The following is a 25,639-nucleotide window of genomic DNA, read 5'->3' on the forward strand; positions in this document are numbered from 1 at the left end:
ATTCAAATCAAATCAATTTGTCACATACACATGGTTAGCAGATGTTAATGCGAGTGTAGCGAAATGCTTGTGCTTCTAGTTCCGACCATGCAGTAATATCTAACAAGTAATCTAACCTAACAATTTCACAACAACTACCTTATACACACAAGTGTAAAGGAATGAATAAGAATATGTACATAAAAAATATATGAATGAGTGATGGCCGAACGGCATAGGCAAGATGCAGTAGATGGTATAGAGTACAGTATATACATATGAGATGAGTAATGTAGGGTATAAAAATATTATATAATTATATTATATAATACATTATATAAAGTGGCATTGTTTAAAGTGGCTAGTGACACATTTATTACATCAATGTTTGGCTAGAGTTGAGTCAGTATGTTGGCAGTAGCCACTCAATGTTAGTGATGGCTGTTTAACAGTCTGATGGCCTTGAGATAGAAGCTGTTTTTCAGTCTCTCGGTCCCAGCTTTGATGCATCTGTACTGACCTCGCCTTCTGGATGATAGCGGGGTGAACAGGCAGTGGCTTGGGTGATTGTTGTCCTTGATGATCTTTTTGGCCTTCCTGAGACATCGGGTGGTGTAGGTGTCCTGGAGGGCAGGTAGTTTACCCTCGGTGATGTGTTGTGAAGACCTCACTACCCTCTCGAGAGCCTAACGGTTATGGGCGGAGCAGTTGCCGTACCAGGCGGTGACACAGCCGGACAGGATGCTCTCGATTGTGCATCTGTAAAAGTTTGTGAGTGTTTTTGGTGATAAGCCGAATTTCTTCAGCCTCCTGAGGTTGAAAGGCGCTGTGTGGGTGGACCATTTCAGTTTGTCCGTGATGTGTACGCCGAGGAACTTAAAACTTTCCACCCTCTCCACTACTGTCCCGTCGATGTGGATAAGGGGTTGCTCCCTCTGCTGTTTCCTGATCATCTCTTTTGTTTTGTAGACATTGAGTGTGAGGTTAATTTCCTGACACCACACTCCGAGGGCCCTGACTTCCTCCCTGTAGGCTGTCTCGTCATTGTTGGTAAATCAAGCCTACCACTGTAGTGTCGTCTGCAAACTTGATGATTGAGTTGGAGGCGTGCATGGCCACGCAGTCGTGGGTGAACAGGGAGTACAGGAGAAGGCTGAGAAAGCACCCTCGTGGGGCCCCAGTGTTGAGGATCAGCGGGGTGGAGATGTTGTTACCTACCCTCACCACCTGGGGGCAGCCCGTCAGGAAGTCCAGGACCCAGTTGCACAGGGTGGGGTTGAGACCCAGGGTCTCGAGCTTAATGACGCGTTTGGAGGGTACTATGTTGTTAAATGCTGAGCTGTAGTCGATGAACAGCATTCTTACAAAGGTATTCCTCTTGTCCAGATGGGTCAGGGCAGTGTGCAGTGTAATTGCGATTGCGTTGTCTGTGGACCTATTGGGGCGGTAAGCAAATTGAAGTGGGTCTCGGGTGTCAGGTAGGGTGGAGGTGATATGGTCCTTGACTAGTCTCTCAAAGCACTTCATGATGACGGAAGTGAGTGCTACGGGGCGGTAGTCATTTATCTCAGTTACCTTAGCTTTCTTGGGAACAGGAACAATGGTGGCTCTCTTGAAGCATGTGGGAACAGCAGACTGGGATAAGGATTGATTGAATATGTCCATAAACACACCAACCAGCTGGTCTGCGCATGCTCTGAGGACGCGGCTGGGGATGCCGTCTGGGCCTGCAGCCTTGCGAGGGTTAACACGTTTAAATGTTTTACGCACGTTGGCTGCAGTGAAGGAGAGCCAGCAGGTTTTGGTAGCGGGCCGTGTCAGTGGCACTGTATTGTCCTCAAAGCGAGCAAAGAAGTTGTTTAGTCTGTCTGGGAGCAAGACATCCTGGTCCGCGACGGGGCTGGTTTTTCTTCTGTAGTCCATGATTGACTGTAGACCCTGCCACATACCGCTCATGTCCGTTGAAATGCAACTCTACTTTGTCTCTATACTGACGCTTAGCTTGTTTGATTGCCTTGCGGAGGTAATAGCTACACTGTTTGTATTCAGTCATGTTTCTGGTCCCCTTGCCCTGATTAAAAGCAGTGGTTCGCGCTTTCAGTTTTGCGCGAATGCTGCCATCAATCCACAGTTTCTGGTTGGGGAATGTTTTAATAGACTGGACATGATTTGGATAAGGCACAAACACGTCTAAGTAGTTAAAAGGCTGTCAGTTACACTTCAAACTTTAGGTCACACTATTACTGCCTGCAGATGATATTCCGCTGAAACTAGGCTGCACGCATGTGAATATATTTCACGTGCTTTGCGATGGTGTAGGGTACTTTATGCATGATTTCACTATGTACTACATAATTGATAAGTCATAAGGCTTAAAAATCCTTCATTGACTTGTCTCCTCCCCTTCATCTACACTCATTGAAGTGGATTTAACAAGTGACATCAATAAGGGATCTTAGACTGACCAGGTGAAAGCTATGTCATGGAAAGAGCAGGTGTTCCTAATGTTTTGTACACTCAGTGTATACCACAATATTTAACAAGGGCATATCATTGACATGAAAATATGGATATCGCCTAGCCCTAGTACCCTTAGGTTATCTTAAACGGTCTTACCTGCATCGGAGGTCTGTTGGTTATTAGAGATCCATCCTTGGCATGTGTGTACACAGTGAAGTCCTCAGGGAGCAGTAGACTACAAAACAAAACACACGCTAACGTTACACCCTCTGTCAGGAATTACACATCAGAAGTAAGTATCAGTATCAGAAGTTTCAGAGCCGGGCAAATAGTAAACGTCATAAAGTCTGATAAAAAATGTATGGTAATTTTAAATGAAGTAAAATTGTGGGACTTGCTTTACCTGTTATTTTTAGTTGTTGTGGTAGTTAAAGCAGTTAATAATTACTTGAACCCTTGACTTTTTCCACATTTTGTTACATTACAGCCTTATTCTAAAATGGATTCAATAGTTTTTCCCCCTCAATCTACACACAATACCCCATAATGACAAAGCAAGTTGACATTTTTGCAAATGTATTAAAAATAAAAAAATGTAATATAACATTTACACAAGTATTCAGCCCTTTACTCAGTACTTTGTTGAAGCAACTTTGGCAACGATTACAGTCTCGAGTATGACGCTACAAGCTTGGCACACCTGTACAGTCGTGGCCAAAAGTTTTTAAAATGACACAAATATTAATTTTCACGAAGTCTGCTGCCTCATTTTGTATGATGGCAATTTGCATATACTCCAGAATGTTATGAAGAGTGATCAGAAGAATTGCAAATAATTGCAAAGCATAATTGCAAAGCATTTCCACTGCATTTCAGCCCTGCCACAAAAGGACCAGCTGACATGTCAGTGATTCTCTCGTTAACACAGGTGTGAGTGTTGACGAGGACAAGGCTGGAGAACACTCCGTCATGCTGATTGAGTTCGAATAACAGACTGGAAGCTTCACAAGGAGGGTGGTGCTTGGAATCATTGTTCTTCCTCTGTCAACCATGGTTACCTGCAAGGAAACATGAGCCATCATCATTGCTTTGCACAAAAAGGGCTTCACGGGCAAGGATATTGCTGCCAGTAAGATTGCACTTAAATCAACCATTTATTGGATCATCAAGAACTTCAAGGAGAGCGGTTCAATTGTTGTGAAGAAGGCTTCAGGGTGCCCAAGAAAGTCCAGCAAGTGCCAGGACCGTCTCCTAAAGTTGATTCAGCTGCGGGATCGGGGCACCACCAGTACAGAGCTTTCTCAGGAATGGCAGCAGGCAGGTGTGAGTGCATCTGCATGCACAGTGAGGCGAAGACTTTTGGAGGATGGCCTGGTGTCAAGAAGGAACTTCTCTCCAGGAAAAACATCAGGGACAGACTGATATTCTGCAAAAGGTACAGGGATTGAACTGCTGAGGACTGGGGTAAAGTCATTTTCTCTAATGAATCCCCTTTCCGATTGTTTGGGGCATCCGGAAAAAAGCTTGTCCGGAGAAGACAAGGTGATCGCTACCGTCAGTCCTGTGTCATGCCAACAGTAAAGCATCCTGAGACCATTCATGTGTGGGGTTGCTTCTCAGCCAAGGGAGTGGGCTCACTCACAATTTTGCCAAAGAACACAGCCATGAATAAAGAATGGTACCAACACATCCTCCGAGAGCAACTTCTCCCAACCATCCAGGAACAGTTTGGTGACGAACAACACCTTTTCCAGCATGATGGAGCACCTTGCCATAAGGCAAAATCGATATTTTGGGTCCATGGCCAGAAAACTCCCCAGACCTTAATCCCATTGAAAACTTGTGGTCAATGCTCAAGAGGAGGGTGGACAAACAAAAACCCACAAATTCTGACAAACTCCAAGCATTGAGTATGCAAGAATGGGCTGCCATCAGTCAAAATGTGGCCCAGAAGTTAATTGACAGCATGCCAGGGCAGATTGTAGAGGTCTTGAAAAAGAAGGGTCAACAATGCACATATTGACTTTTTGCATCGACTTCGTGTAATTGCCAATAAAAGCCTTTGACACTTATGAAATGCTTGTAATTATACTTCAGTAGTCCATAGTAACATCTGACAAAAATATCTAAAGACACTGAGGCAGCAGACTTTGTGAAAATTAATATTGGTATCATTCTCAAAACTTTTGGCCACGACTGTATTTGGGGAGTTTCTCCCATTTTTCTCTGTAGATCCTCTCAACCTCTGTCAGATTGAATGGGGAGCGTCGCTGCACAGCCATTTTCAGGTCTCTCCAGAGATGTTCAACCGGGTTCAAGTCCGGGCTGTGGCTGGGCCACTCAAGGACATTGAGACTTGTCCAGAAGCCATATATTTGACGACCAAAAGTCCTCGGTTCTTGCAACATATCGATTGGTTAACAATATAAACTTATATTTTTCCATATATGGACACATCCTATGCGTTTTAATTAAATCAACTAAATTCACTGAGCTTGTCTGATTCTTTAAGCTCAGACTTGCGCTATGTAAAATATATATATATTTTTTAAAGACAGCGAGTGACGAGTGCTGCAGCGACCACCACAGAACATCAAAGTGTTTAGCGCGCTGTCCGTGTTGCTGAAGCTGGAACCTAATTACAGCAATTTCTGACTGAAAAGTTGTAACCGATATCGCTAATTTGTTTAAAAAAAATATTCCTTATTCTCTCAACTCTTGCCCTGTTTACGTGATACATGTATGCGTCTCATGCACGTGACCAAAGACATATAGCATGGGAATAGTATTACTAGAGAATGTTGGTAAGGTAATTACTAGGGATGCACGATATATCGGTGAACATATCGGAATCGGCCGATATTAGCTAAAAATGCCAACATCAATATCGGCCCGATGTCTAGTTTAACGCCGATGTGCAAATCTGATGTCAAAGCTGACCTGCATACCTATATAAAGTAGGTACATGACATAATGATACCACGTAAAAAAAATTGCACTCGATGTGCAACACAGCATTCCTAACCTAGCCAACAATGTCTGCTGTGTGGATCGAGCAGTCAACAAGTCGAGCAGTCATTTGAAAGAGTAAGAACATTTCAGCGAGACAACTCAAAGGCGAAATCCATTAACGCCAAGATAATGGAATTCATTGCCCTTGACAATCAACCGTTCTCTGTCGTGGGTGAAGTTGGCTTTCGCGAATGTTCGAGCACCGGTACACAGTGTGCTATTTTTCAGATGTTGCCCTACCGGAGTTACAGTAATAGCGTCACTGCTATTAGCTTCACGACATACTATGGAACGCCGTTTGGGTCTTTGCGTGTCAAAAAAGATGCACGTCAAATACACTATTTGACGACAAAACTATTTGCACGTGCAAGCCAAGTGCCACCACTACTATCAGTAGCCCTATCAAAGCTGTACAAAACATTCTGCAAACAAGCAAACACAGGCCACGAACGATGTGTTTACAATACCGCGTTGGTAATAAAGCATTATTTGTTCGACTGCAACTTCTGGGGTAGCTTGCTGGCTTTAGCTTGGTACCTAGATAGCACCAATACAACCAGCCTGAAAACAATGACCAGTAGAAACTGCAGTCGTTTTCATTATTCTTATCAATGATTTAGGAACCTTGTGATTAAGTATTAGCTAGGTAGCCACTTGTTCGCCTACTGAAATTTAACTTCAGTTCATGAAAATACATAGCTAGCCTGCTACTTAACCCTGTTAGGTGTTGTGAAGCTTGCCACAATAAGGATTAGACACAATAGTGGAATTTGCGGTTTGCCTTCAAAATAAAACTACCTCTTTGAAGGTAATGCAGAAGGTTACAATTGGTGGAATCATGCCATATTTAGACTAGATAATGTTAAACAAGGTTGGGATGTAAAGCAATGAAATGGGGTATCCGTCTACTCGGTGACACCCACAGAACACAACTGTGAAGAGTTTACCCAAATATTAGTGTTGTAGCTCTTATCGTGGGACTGTGTGAAATCACCTCCCCAGTCAGCCTATTGTGTGTATTGACATTCAAATGGCACTGTACAGCTTCACCTAAGGATTGGGGATCAATCAAATGGGGGATCAGTCTACTCAATATTCAATATATTTTTTCCCAACGTCCTCCTCAGAGATTATCAGACTCCAAAACATCCACGCAGTATTGTTTTTCCTCGGGAATAGTGTTCAATACACATAGGTTGACAATAAATGTGGCTCAATTCACAGTCCCGCAATCAGAGCTACGACGCTAATGTTCTCCGGGTGTCACTGAGTAGACGGATTTCCGGTTTCCGGTCACAACTTGCAGACTTGTTTACGCTGCTGTGCGTTTTTGTTGCCGTTTTTACTTTGCTACCTGACGGTTTTTACTTTTTCATTACCGTATATTTTTACTTTTCCCTCACTCAACTTTTATTTTTATTTTTTTTCATTCAACTTTCCTACCCCGGAGGTTTTATCTGGACATGGTTCGTCAGGACTTCAAACAGCCGAAGCTAAGTAACATTAACATGATGCCTTCTAATTGCAGTCGTTGTACTCATAATATACAGGAGAACGATCGCCTTACAGCAAGGATAGCTGTGCTGCAAGCCCAGCTTCAGACGCAATCGTTAGGCAAGGGTCATTTCAGTGTAGGAAAGGATGAAACAGCGTCTGTGCCACCAGCAAGTACAGATAGTAACGTTAGTATAAACCCCCTCGCACGGTCCCCGCAGCCGGACATCTTTCTCATGGCGTCTGGAGGGAAACGCTGTAGGAATGCTCAACCGGTGTCGCTTATTCAGCCGACAGAAACTTTCAACCGGTTCTCCCCGTTAAGCGAGTCGGAGTCGGAGGCCGAGACTTCTCTGGTCTCTGCTCCTCCCGTTGTGGGGTCTGAGACGCCGACGGCTCCCATCATTAGCTCTGACAAATTGAAAACCCTAGTCATTGGCGACTCCATTACCCGCAGTATTAGACTTAAAACTAATCATCCAGCGATCATACACTGTTTACCAGGGGGCAGGGCTACCGACGTTAAGGCTAATCTAAAGACGGTGCTGGCTAAAGCTAAAACTGGCGAGTGTAGAGAGTATAGAGATATTGTTATCCACGTCGGCACCAACGATGTTAGGATGAAACAGTCAGAGGTCACCAAGCGCAACATAGCTTCAGCATGTAAATCAGCTAGAAAGATGTGTCGGCATCGATTAATTGTCTCTGGCCCCCTCCCAGTTAGGGGGAGTGATGAGCTCTACAGCAGAGTCTCACAACTCAATCGCTGGATGAAAACTGTTTTCTGCCCCTCCCAAAAGATAGAATTTGTAGATAACTGGCCCTCTTTCTGGGATTCACCCACAAACAGGACCAAGCCTGGCCTGCTGAGGAGTGACGGACTCCATCCTAGCTGGAGGGGTGCTCTCATCTTATCTACGAACATAGACAGGGCTCTAACTCCTCTAGCTCCACAATGAAATAGGGTGCAGGCCAGGCAACAGGCTGTTAGCCAGCCTGCCAGCTTAGTGGAGTCTGCCACTAGCACAGTTAGCGTAGTCAGCTCAGCTTTCCCCATTGAGACCGTGTCTGTGCCTCGATCTAGGTTGGGCAAAATTAAAAATGGCGGTGTTCGCTTCAGTAATCTTACTAGTATAAAGACCTCCTCCATTCCTGCCATTATTGAAAGAGATTGTGATACTTCACATCTCAAAATTGGGTTACTTAATGTTAGATCCCTCACTTCCAAGGCAGTTATAGTCAATGAACTAATCACTGATCATAATCTTGATGTGATTGGCCTGACTGAAACATGGCTTAAGCCTGATGAATTTACTGTGTTAAATGAGGCCTCACCCCCTGGTTACACTAGTGACCATACCCCCCGTGCATCCGGCAAAGGCGGAGGTGTTGCTAACATTTACGATAGCAAATTTCAATTTACAAAAAAAAAAACAATGACGTTTTCGTCTTTTGAGCTTCTAGTCATGAAATCTATGCAGCCTACTCAATCACTTTTTATAGCTACTGTTTACAGGCCTCCTGGGCCATATGCAGTGTTCCTTACTGAGTTCCCTGAATTCCTATCGGATCTTGTAGTCATAGCAGATAATATTCTAATTTTTGGTGACTTTAACATTCACATGGAAAAGTCCACAGACCCACTCCAAAAGGCTTTCGGAGCCATCATCGACTCAGTGGGTTTTGTCCAACATGTCTCTGGACCTACTCACTGCCACAGTCATACTCTGGACCTAGTTTTGTCCCATGGAATAAATGTTGTGGATCTTAATGTTTTTCCTCATAATCCTGGATTATCGGACCACCATTTTATTGCGTTTACAATTGCAACAAATAATCTGCTCAGACCCCAACCAAGGAAGATTAAAAGTCGTGCTATAAATTCTCAGACAACCCAAAGATTCCTTGATGCCCTTCCAGACTCCCTCTGCCTACCCAAGGACGTCAGAGGACAAGAATCAGTTAACCACCTAACCGAGGAACTCAATTTAACCTTGCGCAATACCCTAGATGCAGTTGCACCCCTAAAAATTAAAAGCATCTGTCATAAGAAACTAGCTCCCTGGTATACAGAAAATACACGAGCTCTGAAGCAAGCTTCCAGAAAATTGGAACGGAAATGGCGCCACACTAAACTGGAAGTCTTCCGACTAGCTTGGAAAGACAGTACCGTGCAGTATCGAAGAGCCCTCACTGCTGCACGATCATCCTATTTTTCCAACTTAATTGAGGAAAATAAGAACAATCCGAAATTTCTTTTTGACACTGTCGCAAAGCTAACTAAAAAGCAGCATTCGCAAATGGAGGATGGCTTTCACTTCAGCAGTAATAAATTTATGAACTTCTTTGAGGAAAAGATCATGATCATTAGAAAGCAAATTACGGACTCCTCTTTAAATCTGGGTATTCCTCCAGGGCTCCATTGTCCTGAGTCTGCACAACTCTGCCAGGACCTAGGATCAAGGGAGATACTAAAGTGTTTTAGTACTATATCTCTTGACATAATGATGAAAATAATCATGGCCTCCAAACCCTCAAGCTGCATACTGGACCCTATTCCAACTAAACTACTGAAAGAGCTGCTTCCTGTGCTTGGCCCTCCTATGTTGAACATAATAAACGGCTCTCTATCCACCGGATATGTACCAAGCTCACTAAAAGTGGCAGTAATAAAGCCTCTCTTGAAAAAGCCGAATCTTGACCCAGAAATTATAAAAAACTATCGGCCTATATCGAATCTTCCATTCCTCTCAAAAATTTTAGAAAAAGTTGTTGCGCAGCAACTCACTGCCTTCCTGAAGACAAACAATGTATACGAAACGCTTCAGTCTGGTTTTAGACCCCATCATAGCACTGAGACTGCACTTGTGAAGGTGGTAAATGACCTTTTAATGACGTCAGACCGAGGCTCTGCATCTGTCCTCATGCTCCTAGATCTTAGTGCCGCTTTTGATACCATCGATCACCACATTCTTTTGGAGAGATTGGAAACCCAAATTGGTCTACATGGACAAGTTCTGGCCTGGTTTAGATCTTATCTGTCGGAAAGATATCAGTTTGTCTCTGTGAATGGTTCATCCTCTGACAAATCAATTGTAAATTTCGGTGTTCCTCAAGGTTCCGTTCTAGGACCACTATTGTTTTCACTATATATTTTACCTCTTGGGGATGTCATTCGAAAACATCATGTTAAATTTCACTGCTATGCGGACGACACACAGCTGTACATTTCAATGAAACATGGTGAAGCCCCAAAATTGCCCTCGCTAGAAGCCTGTGTTTCAGACATAAGGAAGTGGATGGCTGCAAATTTTCTACTTTTAAACTCGGACAAAACAGAGATGCTTGTCCTAGGTCCCAAGAAACAAAGAGATCTTCTGTTGAATCTGACAATTAATCTGGATGGTTGTACAGTCGTCTCAAATAAAACTGTTTAGGACCTCGGCGTTACTCTGGACCCTGATCTCTCTTTTGAAGAACATATCAAGACTGCTTCAAGGACAGCTTTTTTCCACCTACGTAACATTGCAAAAATCAGAAACTTTCTGTCCAAAAATGACGCAGAAAAATTAATCCATGCTTTTGTTACTTCTAGGCTCGACTACTGCAATGCTCTACTTTCCGGCTACCCGGATAAAGCACTAAACAAACTTCAGTTAGTGCTAAATACGGCTGCTAGAATCCTGACTAGAACCAAAAAGTTTGATCATATTACTCCAGTGCTAGCCTCCCTACACTGGCTTCCTGTTAAGGCAAGGGCTGATTTCAAGGTTTTACTGCTAACCTACAAAGCATTACATGGGCTTGCTCCTACCTATCTTTCCGATTTGGTCCTGCCGTACATACCTACACGTACGCTACGGTCACAAGACGCAGGCCTCCTAATTGTCCCTAGAATTTCTAAGCAAACGGCTGGAGGTAGGGCTTTCTCCTATAGAGCTCCATTTTTATGGAATGGTCTGCCTACCCATGTGAGAGATGCAGACTCAGTCTCAACCTTTAAGTCTTTACTGAAGACTTATCTCTTCAGTAGGTCCTATGATTAAGTATAGTCTGGCCCAGGAGTGTGAAGGTGAACGGAAAGGCTGGAGCAACGAACCACCCTTGCTGTCTCTGCCTTGTCGGTTCCCCTCTTCCCACTGGGATTCTCTGCCTCTAACCCTTTTACAGGGGCTGAGTCACTGACTTACTGGTGTTCTTCCATGCCGTCCATGGGAGGGGTGCGTCACTTGAGTAGGTTGAGCCACTGACGTGGTCTTCCTGTCTGGGTTGGCGCCCCCCCCTTGGGTTGTGCCGTGGCGGAGTTCTTTGTGGGCTATACTCGGCCTTGTCTTCGGACGGTAAGTTGGTGGTTGTAGATATCCCTCTAGTGGTGTGGGGGCTGTGCTTTGGCATAGTGGGTGGGGTTATATCCTGCCTGTTTGGCCCTGTCCGGGGGTATCATCGGATGGGGCCACAGTGTCTTCTGATCCCTCCTGTCTCAGCCTCCAGTATTTATGCTGCAGTAGTTTGTGTCGGGGGGCTAGGGTCAGTCTGTTACATCTGGAGTATTCTCTTGTCTTATCCGGTGTCCTGTGTGAATGTAAATATGCTCTCTCTAATTCTCTCTTTCTTTCTTTCTCTCGGAGGACCTGAGCCCTAGGACCATGCCTCAGGACTACCTGGCATGATGACTCCTTGCTGTCCCCAGTCCACCTGGCCATGCTGCTGCTCCAGTTTCAACTGTTCTGCCTGCGGCTACGGAACCCTGACCTGTTCACCGGACGTGCTTGTTGCACCCTCGACAACTACTATGATTATTATTATTTGACCATGCTGGTCATTTACGAACATTTTAACATCTTGACCATGTTCTGTAATAATATCCACCCGGCACAGCCAGAAGAGGACTGGACACCCCTCATAGCCTGGTTCCTCTCTAGGTTTCTTCCTAGGTTTTTGGCCTTTCTCAGGAGTTTTTCCTAGGGAGTTTTTCCCAGCCACCGTGCTTCTTTCACATGCATTGCTTGCTGTTTGGGGTTTTAGGCTGGGTTTCTGTACAGCACTTTGAGATTTCAGCTGATGTACGAAGGGCTATATAAATAAATTTGATTTGATTTGATAACCCACATCATTGATTAACAATCCATAGGTAAGTCTGTGCAGTGAAATTAGTATGCCCCCAATGAAATTCGAAAGTATAATACATCCAGTATGATTTCAACAGATATGTCAAATGAACAAATTATGCCTCGTTTGGCATGATCTGTTCAATTATGGCAAAATTCTACTATTTGTATGCATTTGCATCACCATCAATGACACACTTTTATTTTGAAGGCTAACCGCAAAGTCCACTATTGTGGCTAATCCTTATTGTGGCAAGCTTCACAGATGGGTCCGACCACCATTAATCAAATAAGAACTGTCTTATAACAGGGTTATTTTAGATGATGACACCTAGTTATATAGTTAGCTAGCTAACTATAGCTACTGAAACAGATGTCATTTTGCTATGTTTTTGGGGAAGAACAATGTTTGCATCCATGAGCTAGCTAGCTTTTTTTGAATGACCAGCACTGTAGGTGCACGAGACAACTTTACCAGCATCATAGCATACGTATCAATGAATTCTTGTGACATATGAAATATGAGTGATAGTGTACTCAATGTGTAATAAGTAAAAATGTATGGACGTGCAGTTATATTCAGGTCCTGATTGGTCAAATAGTGTTATTTGACGGGTATCATTTTTGACATGCAAAGACCCAAACGGCGTTCCATAGAAATCCTGGTTGAGAATGAAACGACTGAACAAATGAACAACGAAACAGCACAGCAAGTAAGTGAAAGAAATAGGTTTTTGATGATATATTACTGGTAATGGGGACATACGTAAATGCCAACAAAATACATTTTTGGTCAGTGTGGCGTGTGTAACCTATTTAACTAGGCAAGTCAGTTAAGAACAAATTCTTATTTACAATGACGGCCTACCCCAGCCAAACCCGGACAACGCTGGGCCAATTGTGTGCCGTCCTACGGGACTCCCAATCACGGCTGGATGTGATACAGCCTGGATTCGAACCAGGGACTGTAGTGGCGCCTCTTGCCCTGAGATGCATTGCCTTAGACCGCTGCGTCCGTGTGTGTGTGTGTGTGTGTTTGTGTGTAAACTATTTAACTGTACTAGAATGCTTAAAAAGGCCCCTAAAATGTTAAATATCGGTATCAGGGGAAATATTGGGTATCGGTGCATCACTAGTAATTATTACTCCAGAATGTCCGTATTCCAGAGGACGATTCGGACGGGATTAGTTTGTTCCAAAAAACTGCCCCCTGAAATTCATAATTTTTTCCAATAAATGTACAGTTATGAAGGAAGCCTGGAGGTTTTTATTCTAGGCATGAAGATACAGTATTTCAAAATGTCCAGGTGATCAAGTTAAACAGTCTTGGTTCCCAAGTTTCAAAACCATATTTCCTATAGTGTCACCATAATATTTGAATTGAGATAGTGTGTTCATAATCATTACGATATTTTAGAGATCCGCAGTACGTCCTATATGCCCCCCCCAGCCTTCAGATGTGAGATAAACAGCGCAATTGCACTTGCAATGCATTTTAAGGCTATGGATGCGAAAGTGAACATTTAGGTCAGTTGTATGCTGCTTTGCGATCTATTAACAACAAGGGTTGTATTAAATAGACTCAATATTTTTTCCTGATGCATTTGGCAGTATTCGATTCATACGAACAAAACAAACAAAATCATTCACTGTGAAAGTTGATAGCCTACATGTAAAAAGCATATGCGCAGCACTTCAAATGTTTTTTGTTGTTGTTTTTTTGCAATTCAGTTCAATTTATCAAATCAGTTATTGTTTCTTGCACAAACCGCGAGCAACACCTGTCAAACTCAGACATTTCTCTCAAAACAGAGGTTTCGATTTGCACCGGATTAATATTATCGGAGGACATTGGAGTTTTCCAAAAAACAGTAGGTTATTCTGTCTGGAATTGTTACTCTCCTGCCATGTAAAAATGACTGACATGGCTTATTCGGACAGCACTAAAATTACTGATGTAGGATTTTGTGCTCGTGCACATAATTCCATTACCTGAACTCCCCCAGTAAAACACATCCCATCCGGATAGGGCACAATAGGGCCTGACCTATAGCCAGGGCCGGTCTTTGCCGTTCTGCCGCCATAGGCAAGACCAAAAAATGCCGGCCTGCAAAACTAGAAAAGTGCAGTAGGCAAAATGACGTTGAATAGATGTCTAAAATACGTAAGTTAAGTTCATGTTTTGAATTAAAGTTGAAAAGCTATTTTTCCTATATTAAAAATATTTTCCACATGCTTAAAAATACATATTTTCCAGACATTGAAATCAGGTTCATTTTAAGTTCTAAATGAAAGTTGAAAATTAGTAATTTATAGATGTCAATGTTTGGACCAAATCAAGGCTGTTCCAGACCGGACAAAATCTGAACCAAACATTAAACGTCTATGATTGGTTTTAGGTCCTGACCAAACTGAACCAATGTCCGTGGATGTGGAAATCAAGGCCGGTCCGGAACAAAAAAAATACAACTCGACTAAAGAAATCTTAGTCAGCCAACAGCCTATCGCCCCATGCGACTAAATGGGGTCAGCCCTAGTTGTCTTGACTGTGTGATTACGGTCGTTGCCCTGTTGGAAGGTGAACCTTTGCCCCAGTCTGAGGTCCTGAGCGCTCTGGAGCAGGTTTTCATCAAGGATCTCTCTGTACTTTGCTCCGTTCATCTTGCTCTCGATTCTCACTAGTCTCCCCAGTCCCTGCCGCTGAAAAACATCCCCACAGCATAATGCTGCCACCACCATGCGTGGCGCTTGGCATTCAGGCCAGAGAATCTTGTTTCTCATGATCTGAGTCCTTTAGGTGCCTTTTGGCAAACTCCAAGTGGGCTGTCATGTGCCTTTTACTGAGGAATGGCATCCTTCTGGCCACTCTACCATACATGCCTGATTGGTGGAGTGCTGCAGAGATGGTTGTCCTTCTGGAAGGTTCTCCCACCTCCACATAGGAACTCTGGATATCTGTCAGAGTGACCATTGGGTTCTTGGTCACCTCCCTGACCAAGGCCCTTCTCCCCCGATTGCTCAGTTTGGCCAGGTGGCCAGCTCTAAGAAGAGTCTTGGTGGTTCCAAACTTCTTACATTTAAATAATGATGGAGGCCACTGTTATTGGAGACCTTCAATGCTGCAGACATTTTTTGGCACCCTTCTCCAGATTTGTGCCTCGACATAATCCTGTCTAGGATCTGCGGACAATTCCTTCAACCTCATGTCTCAGTTTTTGCTTTAACATGTACTGTCAACTGTGGGACCATATATAGACAGGTGTGTGCCTTTCCAAATCATGTCCAATCAATTGAATTTACCACAGGTGTACTTGAATCAAGTTGAGGAAACATCCAGGATGATCAATGGATGCACTTGAGCTCAATTTGAGTCTCATAGCAAAGGGTCTGAATATGTAAATAAAAGGTATGATTTTTAATTTTAAATAAATTTGCTAAAATCAACAACAACAAAAAACTGCTTTCCAGGATGTTTTATTTAGTCAATTTTAGAATAAGGCCATAACGTAACAACATTTGGAAAAAGTTAAAGAGGTCCAAACACATTGTATACTGTAGTCAAAGTTACATTTAGTAAAATAATTGCTCTGATTACATTGACATACTACTATTTAAACGTTATTACACCGAACAAAAATATAAACGCAATGTAGTGTTGGTGCCAAGTTTCATGAGCTGAAAGAAAAGATCACAAAAATGTTATATTCGTACAAAAAGCTTATTTCTCTCAAAAGTTGTGCACAAATTAGTTTACGTCGCATTTCTCCTTTGCCTCGACAATTCATCCACCTGACAGGTGTGGCATATCAAGAAGCTGATTAACAGCATGATCATTATACAGGTGCACCTTCTGCAAAAGGCAAACTGCTCATTTGGTCAAAAATGTGTCATTTTTTCAACATTAAATACATGCTTAATCATGTGGAGAAGTATCCTGCCTCGATTCTATTTTGTTTTGGAGAAAATGGGGGTCATGTTTGCAGTAACTGCATAACGTTACTGTGAAACCAAGGTAAATAAAAGCAATTTTTCTCAGTTCCACACTACAGTATGAGCAGTTACTGCCTTTTTGCTTGGCAGAATAAAAAGGCAGAATAAAGTGTCACTAAAATGAGCAGTTTTGTCACAACACAATGCCACAGACGTCTCAAGTTGAGGGAGCGTGCAATTGGCATGCTGACTACAGGAAATGTCCACCAGAGCTGTTGCCAGATAAGCCACCTCCAATGTCATTTTAGAGAATTTGGCAGTACGTCCAACCGGCCTCACAACCTCAGACCACATGTACCCACGCCAGCCCAGGACCTCCACATCCGGCTTCTTCACCTGCGGGATGGTCTGAGACAAGCCACCCGGATAGCTGATGAAATTGAGGGTTTGTCAAAAACCGTCTCACGGATACTCATCTGTGTGCTTGTCGTCCTCACCAGGGTCTTGACCTGACTGCAGTTTGGTGTCGTAACCGACTTCAGTGGGCAAATGCTCACATTCGATAGCCACTGGCACACTGGAGAAGTGTGCTCTTCTCAGATGAATCCCGGTTTCAACTGTAACCAGGCAGATGGCGTTGTGTGGACGTTGCGTTGTGTGGATTATAAGTGGGAAGAGGGATCCAACGGCCGTAAAGGGGAACCCCTTCCTTGGAGCACTTCTTGGGGGAACACAAAAGTTAACTGAGCAAAGCTTGGTTTTATTTTTTGCCTGATTCCGTTTGCCGTTTTGTTTTACCCGACTTCCGCTCTCACTCTCAAAATCATACTTAGAAAAACAACCAAATTGGATGCGCTTAAACCACATCAGGAGACCACTTTTGAGGTCTGTGAAAAATAGAAGAAATTGCATTTTTGAGTGTAGTTATTACCCTTCAATACAAGTGCGCACCAGCAAGAGAATGTTGTTTGGTTCGCAATGTTTCTGTAGCGCTCATGTGATTGCAGCATTTTCTAAACAAATGGCCACTGGATTTATGCAAATAATCAATACATAATTCTGCCAGGAAGGCATATGATACTTTGTAGTTAACATTTAATTGAGTTTTTTTGGGAAAGCCTTTCCATTTCTACCAGAAGGTTATCATTAGTATCTTCGCTAACGGCTACACAAAGTGTAGACATACGCGGACACGAAGACAGGCATTCCTCTGGCATTTCAGAAATTTGCAGGAAAAAACAAAATCACTAATGTATTTTGTTCATGTCTTATGATTAACTTGGGCAAATTAATTACTTTCCTAATAAGTTCAATACATTTAGTTGACTTCTTGCCAAGTTCAATTCATTTTTTTATATTGTTGAATTCCATTTGCATTATCCGCAACACCGATTTTAGAAGTTGACACACCTACTCATTCAAGGTTTTTTTTCTTCTTTATTTTTACTATTTTCTACTTTGTAGAATAATAGTGAAGACATCAAAACTATGAAATAACACATGGAATCATGTGAGAAAGTAGCCATCATTCTTGAAAGTAGCCACCCTTTGCCTTGACAGCTTTGCACACTCTTGGCATTCTCTCAACCAGCTTCATGAGGGAGTAACCTGGAATGCAATTCAATTAACAGGTGTGCCATGTTAAAGTTAATTTGTGGAATTTCTTTCCTTCTTAATGCGTTTGAGCCAACTAGTTGTGTTGTGACAAGGTGGGGGAGGTATACAGAACATAGCCCTATTTGGTAAAAGACCAAGTCCATATTATGGCAAGAACAGCTCAAATAAGCTAAGAGAAACGACAGTCCATCATTACTTTAAGACATGAAGGTCAGTCAATTCGGGAAAAAAATCAAGAACTTTTAAAGTTTCTTCAAGTGCACTTGCAAAAACCATCAAGCGCTACGATGAAACTGGCTCTCATGAGGACCGCTGCAGAGGACAAGTTCCTTGCACCTCAGATTGCAGCCCAAATGAATGCTTCAGAGTTCAAGTAACAGACATCTCAACATCAACTGTTCATGGGAGAATCTGTCCCTTGGTCTGATGAGTCCAAATGTGAGATTTTTGTTTCCAACCGCTCTGCCTTTGTGAGACAGAGTAGGTGAATGGATGACCTGGCAGGACCGTCATGAGACCGTCCTGCCAGTAGTGAGACAGGTTAGTTTTACCCTACTGATGATGTGTTGTTGTAATAGTAAGGTAAGCCTACCACATCGACATCATACATGAGTTTATGTGTGGTTCCCACGTGAAGCATGGAGGTGGTGGTGTGATGGTGCTTTGCTGGTGACACCGTCAGTGATTTATTTAGAATTCAAGGCACACTTAACCAGCATGGCTACCACAGCATTCTGCAGCGATATGCCATCCCATCTGGTTTGCGCTTAGTGGGACTATAATCTGTTTTTCAACAGGTCAATGACCCAAAACACACCTCTAGGCTGTGTAAGGACTATTTGACCAAGAAGGAGAGTGATAGAGTGCTGCATCAGATGACCTGGCCTCCACAATCACCAGACCTCAACCCAATTGAGATGGTTTGGGATGAGTTGGACCGCAGAGTGAAGGAAAATCAGCCAACAAGTGCTCAGCATGTGGGAACTCATTCAAGACTGTTGGAAAAGCATTCCAGGTGAAGCTGGTTGAGAGAATACCAAGAGTGCGCAAAGCTGTCAAGGCAAAGGGTGGCTACTGAAGAAACTCAAATTTAAAATAGATTTTGATTTGTTTTAACACTTTTTTGGTTACTACATGATTCCATATGTGTCATTTCATAGTTTGGATGTCTTCACTATGATTCTACATTGTAGAAAATGGTAAAAATAAAGAAAAACCCTTGAATGAGTAAGTGTGTCCAAACTTTTGACTGGTACTGTATATCTGCCATTGATATGGCAATGTAGGAGGATAGAGTAGTTTGGAGGAGCCAGGAGCGTGTCTTTGGTAATCGGACGAAGGGCACTCTTTGAAAACAAGAGAAGAACAAGAACAAGCAAAATGCAGGTACAGTTACGTATGTGAATAATGAAAACGCATTCGGGCAAAAACCTCATATTTCAACGCACGCTCAGTAGACCATTTAAAACCCCTTTATTCATAGGCTACTTTTGGCTGATGACCAGGATAAAAAGACGCACCTATGTGATGCTAGTAAACCAGCCTTGGTTAAGGGGAGGGTAGGCTGTGATTGGTTTTTAAATCAATATAAATGAAAATGGGGGGAAAGCAATTTTTTTTTTATGTTTATCAATATTCAAAAGGCACTCACAACTGAGCAATCTTTTTTGCAGGTGCATGGTTGAACAAGATGAAGGAAAAAGGAAACCTCACACTGCTATTGATAGTATCTCTGATCTTTAATAAGCTTACGTATCGGCCTCACGGCCTTTTGGGCCGGTGAGGCCGATACGTAAGCTTATTAAAGATCAGTGATACTATCAAGAGCAGTGTAATGTTTATCAATATGAAATTCACCGGCCCAAAAGGCACATCTCTCCTTCCATGGGAACTGTGCATCATGGTTGGATAGGCTGCACTTCCTCGCTCAAAATCCATGTCATTATCAACTGCGTTACCGTTAAGACCTGATTTTTGTGTCTCTTAAAAGGTTCACATTCGCGAAGCATAAAATTGGCACTTTTGCACTCGTTTTTAAGGACACACGTCAAATATTGTCACCCCTCCCACCTTGCAATAGCAGCAAATGAGCATACACTCTTGGGAAAGAATTTGGCAGGGTATTTTTTTATGAACAACAGAGCCGATAAGAACAGAACTCTTATCATTTAACTGCATCTGTAACGTCTGGCCATGTCCTTGGCTGACAACATTTGAGCTGACAAACTTGGTCTCCTAAGCGAGTAGTGTTAACAACGGGAAAATGTAACTCTGCATTTCTCTGTCAAAGTGCACAATTTTAGAAAACCCTCAAGTTTGCCGTGGGGGCAGCTCTGCAAAAGACAAACTACAAGTGTACCTTTGGATTCCGATATCACTATGAGGAAAGCATCACTGTAGCTTTAACAGCACTGTGCCTCTTAGCCACACAGATTGCAGGATAACATGGCATAATGGACCTACCCACAGACCAGCCTAACGCTAATTCATTTGGGGGCTGCTCTGCAACTTTTATAGATGGAACAGAAATGCTGCGGTGTATATTTAATTGCTACATAAACCATTCCCTTCGAAAGGTCTAATGGGCTGCAGGCCGAGTTGCCCACGCGTAGGGCCTTGCACTCTGCCTCATCCCTGGTCAGGAACAACCTGTCAATTCACTTGACAGGGGTGCTATTGGACAGTTGCTGAATCCCAAAAATCAACCCCTAACTCCTGGTTACTCCTGCAGAAATAATCTGATAGGTATGGTCATTACTTCACCTTACTTCTAAATAAGCTAGGTTGAGTTTGACATATTGCTAATACTTACTATGAGAAACACAACAGAACAGTGGCCAAGTGCCTCTGACCAGAATATCATCCACCAAATTCTGTTCATTTTCCAACAAATCCTACATGCAGGGGGGATTGGGGGCTAGAGGTAGATTTGAATTCAGTGTGTGATACTGCTATACTAAAGCCCTGTCAATAATCATCAGCGTGCCTGTTGTTAAAGATATTTAAGGGACACCATGAAATGTGTGCATTCACTACTGTAAGTCGCTCTGGATAAGAGCGTCTGCTGAATGACTAAAATGTAAAAATGTAAATACACAATGTCGACAAGTAGGCTTGGGCTGTATACCGGGGTTTTTGGAAATAGCCACGGGAAGGTATTTTTTTTAATAAATTGTAATATTTGTAGATGCTTTAAGTAAATACCTGCAGTCAATTTGTGCAATATGTTAGGAGATAAAGTTGATCGCGTTCTTCATTTCACCAGTCACATAAGCTTCACAACGAAAAATTATTGGTAGTCCCAGTCACGTGGTGTTTGTTAACAAGCACACAACGACGAGACCGGAGCCTTGTTGTGAAGCACTCGCCAGGTGATCGAGTTAGAGTATGGAATTCACAACTAAATGTTTGCCAGCTAGACATCTTATACCTATTAAGTTAACTGTAAAAAATGTGCTAAATGCTCTACAGTTGTGCATTTGGTTTGCTAATTTAGTAGCTAGTTAGCTTCTTCCAAAATCAAGCTTATTTTGGTAACAGCAGAGAACCCCCTCCTGGATCAAGAGCCTTGCTGTCTAATATTTGTTTTGTACATGATGCAAATTGTGTGTAACATGTTTTAGTTACTTGTATAACTTAATGATGATGCAATCTCTATTGCACTCCACACTGCCCTTTCCCACCTGGACAAAAGGAACACCTATGTGAGAATGCTATTCATTGACTACAGCTCAGCGTTCAACACCATAGTACCCTCAAATCTCATCACTAAGCTAAGGAACCTGGGACTAAATACCTCCCTCTGCAACTGGATCCTGGACTTCCTGACGGGCCGCCCCCAGGTGGTGAGGGTAGGTAGCAACACATCTACCACGCTGATCCTCAACACTGTGGGTTCCCCACGGGTCTGTGCTCAGTCCCCCCCTGTACTCCTTGTTCACCCACGACTGCATGGCCAGGCACGACTCCAACACCATCATTAAGTTTGCAGACGACACAACAGTGGTAGGCCTGATCAATGACAACAACGAGACAGCCTATAGGGAGGAGGTCAGAGACCTGGCCGGGTGGTGCCAGAATAACAACCTATCCCTCAACGTAACCAAGACTAAGGAGATGATTGTGGACTACAGGAAAAGGAGCAACGAGCACACCCCCATTCTCATCGACTGGGCTGTAGTGGAGCAGGTTGAGAGCTTCAAGTTCTTTGGTCTCCACATCAACAACAAACTAGAATGGTCCAAACACACCAAGACAGTCGTGAAGAGGGCACGACAAAGCCTACTCCACCTCAGGAAACTAAAAAGATTTGGCATGGGTCCTGAGATCCTCAAAAGGTTCTACAGCTGCAACACCAAGAGCATCCTGACCGGTTGCATCACTGCCTGGTACGGCAATTGCTCGAACTCCGACCGCAAGGTAGTACAGAGGGTAGTGCGTATGGCCCAGTACATCACTGGGGCTAAGCTGCCTGCCATCCAGGACCTCTACACCAGGCAGTGCCAGATGAAGGCCCTAAAAATTGTCAAAGACCCCAGCTACCCCAGTCATAGACTGTTCTCTCCACTTCCGCATGGCAAGCAGTGCCGGAGTGCCAAGTCTAGGACAAAAAGGCTTCTCAACAGTTTTTACCCCCAAGCCATAAGACTCCTGAACAGGTAACCAAATGGTTACCAAGACTATTTGCATTGTGTGCCCCCACCCCAACCCCTCTTTTACGCTGCTGCTACTCTCTGTTTATCTTATATGCATAGTCACTTTAACTATACGTTCATGTACATACTACCTCAATTGGGACGATCTGCCCTGCAAATACTTGGGTCAGAGGATGGATAAAATGTACGCAAAGCGCTTGTTAGTATTTAGTTAGCATTCTCTATTGGATGTGTACTTGTTAGCATTGCCAAGCTTTGGATTACAAAGGATCAGTGGGGTTTGAAAATAGCGCCCCTTGTATTCAGTGCCAGTATTAACGAATATCCCGGTATGGCACAAGGTCGGAATGAAGGTATGACAATCTGGATACCGCCTAAGCCCATCTACAAGAGAAAATAAAGGAGAACATGGGAGGGAATACGTACTCATTCTTCTCCAGGACAACAACGTGCTCTTTTCCCATGGCACTGATGATATAGGACACCTGTAAAAGCAAAGACAACTGGAGTCATTTCATTGCTGGATTTGGATGGACAAACAAAGCGGAGTGGCAGGGTAACTCAGTCATTGGGTGCATTCATTAGTGCACACCGTAGCAAAACATTTTGCAATGAGAAACGCACTGCAACAAAAACGAGCGTTTCTTATCGAAAACGTTCAGGCTAGTACCTCCCTGTTTCAGGCCGTTTGCTTTCGTTTGGTTCCTAATGAATGAACCCAGTACTTAGGTGTGTAACCAACAGACCCCAGAGGAATGAAAGCAAGCAAGTAGTACTTGGATGTCTGTCGATGTAGAAACATGGGTTATATGACTCACCAATCAAGGCAAACCAAATAAAAGCAAGACCAAAGCCATTTGTAGATGTCTTCAAGATGCTGTCATTGAAGCTGACAAAATAGAAGGCGGCCAGTCAATGTCCTCGGTCTGGAGTCTGAATATCTTAATAGGTTAAATGGTGTCTAGCCTAAAAGGACATTGACAGTGCCTCACAGGCGATTGTGTGTTGTGAAACCCTGTGAAGAGACAAAATTTGACACATTTATTCCAGTGAATCAGAATCGTCTCTTGGTTACAGATTACTCACTTTCGTCAAGGCACAAACCCTCGAGATGCATTTGAAGGCCGAAAAAAAGTAAACATTGGTCATCTTGAATGCTCCACCAACAATTGAATAGTTTTTTGTTTGTTTTTTTTAAACAATGTTTTGAACAATAGACCTTCATCGGGGTTTACAGAGGGTGCGTCCCAAATGGCACCCCATCCCCTACATAGTGCACTACTTTAGACCAGGGCCCATAGGGCTCCGGTAAATAGTAGTGTACTATATAGGGAATAGGGTGACATTTGGGAAGCAGTCTCAGAGGCATGACAGATGGTTCAACTGTGTAATTGTGCCACTAGTCTCTGACCTTTTAATCATGACATTAGGAGGCTACAGAGAGAAAGACCAGTTGTGACTAGAGGCAGATTAGTTAGTTTAGTTCTGCTGATGCCAGTCAGTCAGTGTAAGCGTGTGTGCGCGCTCGCACGCTTGCTTGTGTGCTTGTCTGAGTGAGTGAGTGAGTGAGAGAATTAGTGACAAAAACATATCTTTCCTTGTTGACAGAGGTAGATGATATGAGGTTGGGGTAGGGCTGGGCGATAAGGCCAAAATAAAATATGGTATTTTTCAAATTTGATGGTATTTTATGTTTTTGATTGATAAAAGTTCTAAATTTGCTTTATGAGTAGTGCTTGACCCTAGGGTGGCAACACATATATTGTAAATTATTTCAATGGGTCTTTCTCCATTCTGAATGTTTTATACTGTTCAATTTAACTTCAACCTAAAATAATTTCCTCACTTGAGACCATTTCCACACTGCCACGATATGGGCAAAAATACTAGGCCTTATTTTTAACCAAATGTTGCAATTGCGATTTAGATCAAAACACTTGGGTGAACTTCTGTAATCATGGAAATAGAATGTTTATTATAATTCTATAGTTAGAATATAAATAATAGTGGGCACTTTGATTAGTGTTGTTTGACATGACAACAAATGAAAATACCATGGACGAGTTATTGTGACCGGGTAGGAACCAAAGTGATGTTCAGTGTTTCCTAGGGCACCCTATAAATATTTGGCTAAATTAAATCTTTATTTATATAGCCAACATATTCATGCTTCGCCTATTCCTCTTTGATTTAGAAGATACTGTTGCACAAACAACATGCTGATTTAAGCCTCCACCAGTACTGGTATCAGGCTGTATTAGCTAGCTATATTTGCTCTGACCCAGTACTTTTATTAGCTAGCTAGCCAGCTAACTAGTGATTAGCATTAGTGGCTAACACAATTTAGCTTAACTTGCAAAGAAAATACAAACTTGTTGTTTGCTGATGTAAGAAAAACAAACTAATATTGTAATTATAGAACGCTTGTGGATTTATATTGTCATCAACATTGTTGCATGTGCTGCAATGACCACGCAGAATGAAAGAATGTGTCTCGTGGTCAAGCAACATCAAATGCGCTCCTTGAATGACGGGGTGGGACTAGGTCTGTGTGGAAAGCGGCATAGAGAGATAGAGAGATGACTCAAGTAGTGAAGTAAACTATAACAATGGACGTTACAAACAGCGTATCACATTTAACAAACCAAACATTCAAATACCGTTATAGAAGGTAAAGTAAAAACCCAAACCGGTCTGTGGATAAATACTGGTATATAGTAAAATACAGTATACTGCCCAGCCCTAGGTTGGGTGTAGGGGAACAATAAAGACAGGGCCAGGTCTGCAGCTGTCAACTTGATTCACTGGCCTTGTATTTACTTGTTAGGCCGTCATTGTAAATAAGAATTTGTTCTTAACTGACTCGCCTAGTTAAATAAAAATATGTATACATTTTTTTTAAATACTCTAGAAAACAGGAGAAAAGCCCTTGTTTGTTTGTGCCATATAGCATGTGTGACATGGGGTGGAGGCTAACCACAGGTGTTGGTGCTTTTTCAGACTCCTCCTACCCCCCCATAGTGTGCGGGCATCTGTTTCTCACAGATGGTTCCTGTGAAAAATCCGCAGCACGGCTGGAGGGAGAAGTTTTAGGATAGGATAGAGGTGCTCTAGACTGGTGTTCTAGATGCTGTCAATTCCATTCCTTCAGCCATTTTGAGGCTGACTGACATTCCCCTAGCACTTTTTCCCCACCTAGTGCCTTCTAGTCCCAGGATAACTGAGGCCAACACCCATCCATCCACACACCACAGCCAAAAACTGATATTCACCCTCTCATCTTCTCCCACCCAGGGTTTATGACTGCAATGCCTTGAGTTAACAAATTCACCATATTTTTTTAGGGAGTGGGAAGAGATAGACAAGATGACAGAGAGGGTAGAG

At 42.9% G+C, this 25,639-nt stretch overlaps 1 protein-coding gene across 1 annotated transcript in view; it reads right to left on the minus strand.

Moving 5' to 3' along the window:
• Positions 1-25,639, minus strand: part of adam9a (ADAM metallopeptidase domain 9a) — a 98,896-nt gene that overhangs the window by 62,131 nt on the left and 11,126 nt on the right. Inside the window, exons 3-4 of the mRNA XM_029722285.1 lie at positions 22,682-22,740; positions 2,596-2,674 (exon numbers count right to left, since the gene is read on the minus strand). Coding sequence (XP_029578145.1) covers positions 2,596-2,674; positions 22,682-22,740 — 138 coding nt within the window. The remainder of the gene's footprint in view (positions 1-2,595; positions 2,675-22,681; positions 22,741-25,639) is intronic.

This window comes from Salmo trutta, chromosome 29, assembly GCF_901001165.1.
Source record: "Salmo trutta chromosome 29, fSalTru1.1, whole genome shotgun sequence".
Taxonomy (NCBI): Eukaryota; Metazoa; Chordata; class Actinopteri; order Salmoniformes; family Salmonidae; genus Salmo; species Salmo trutta.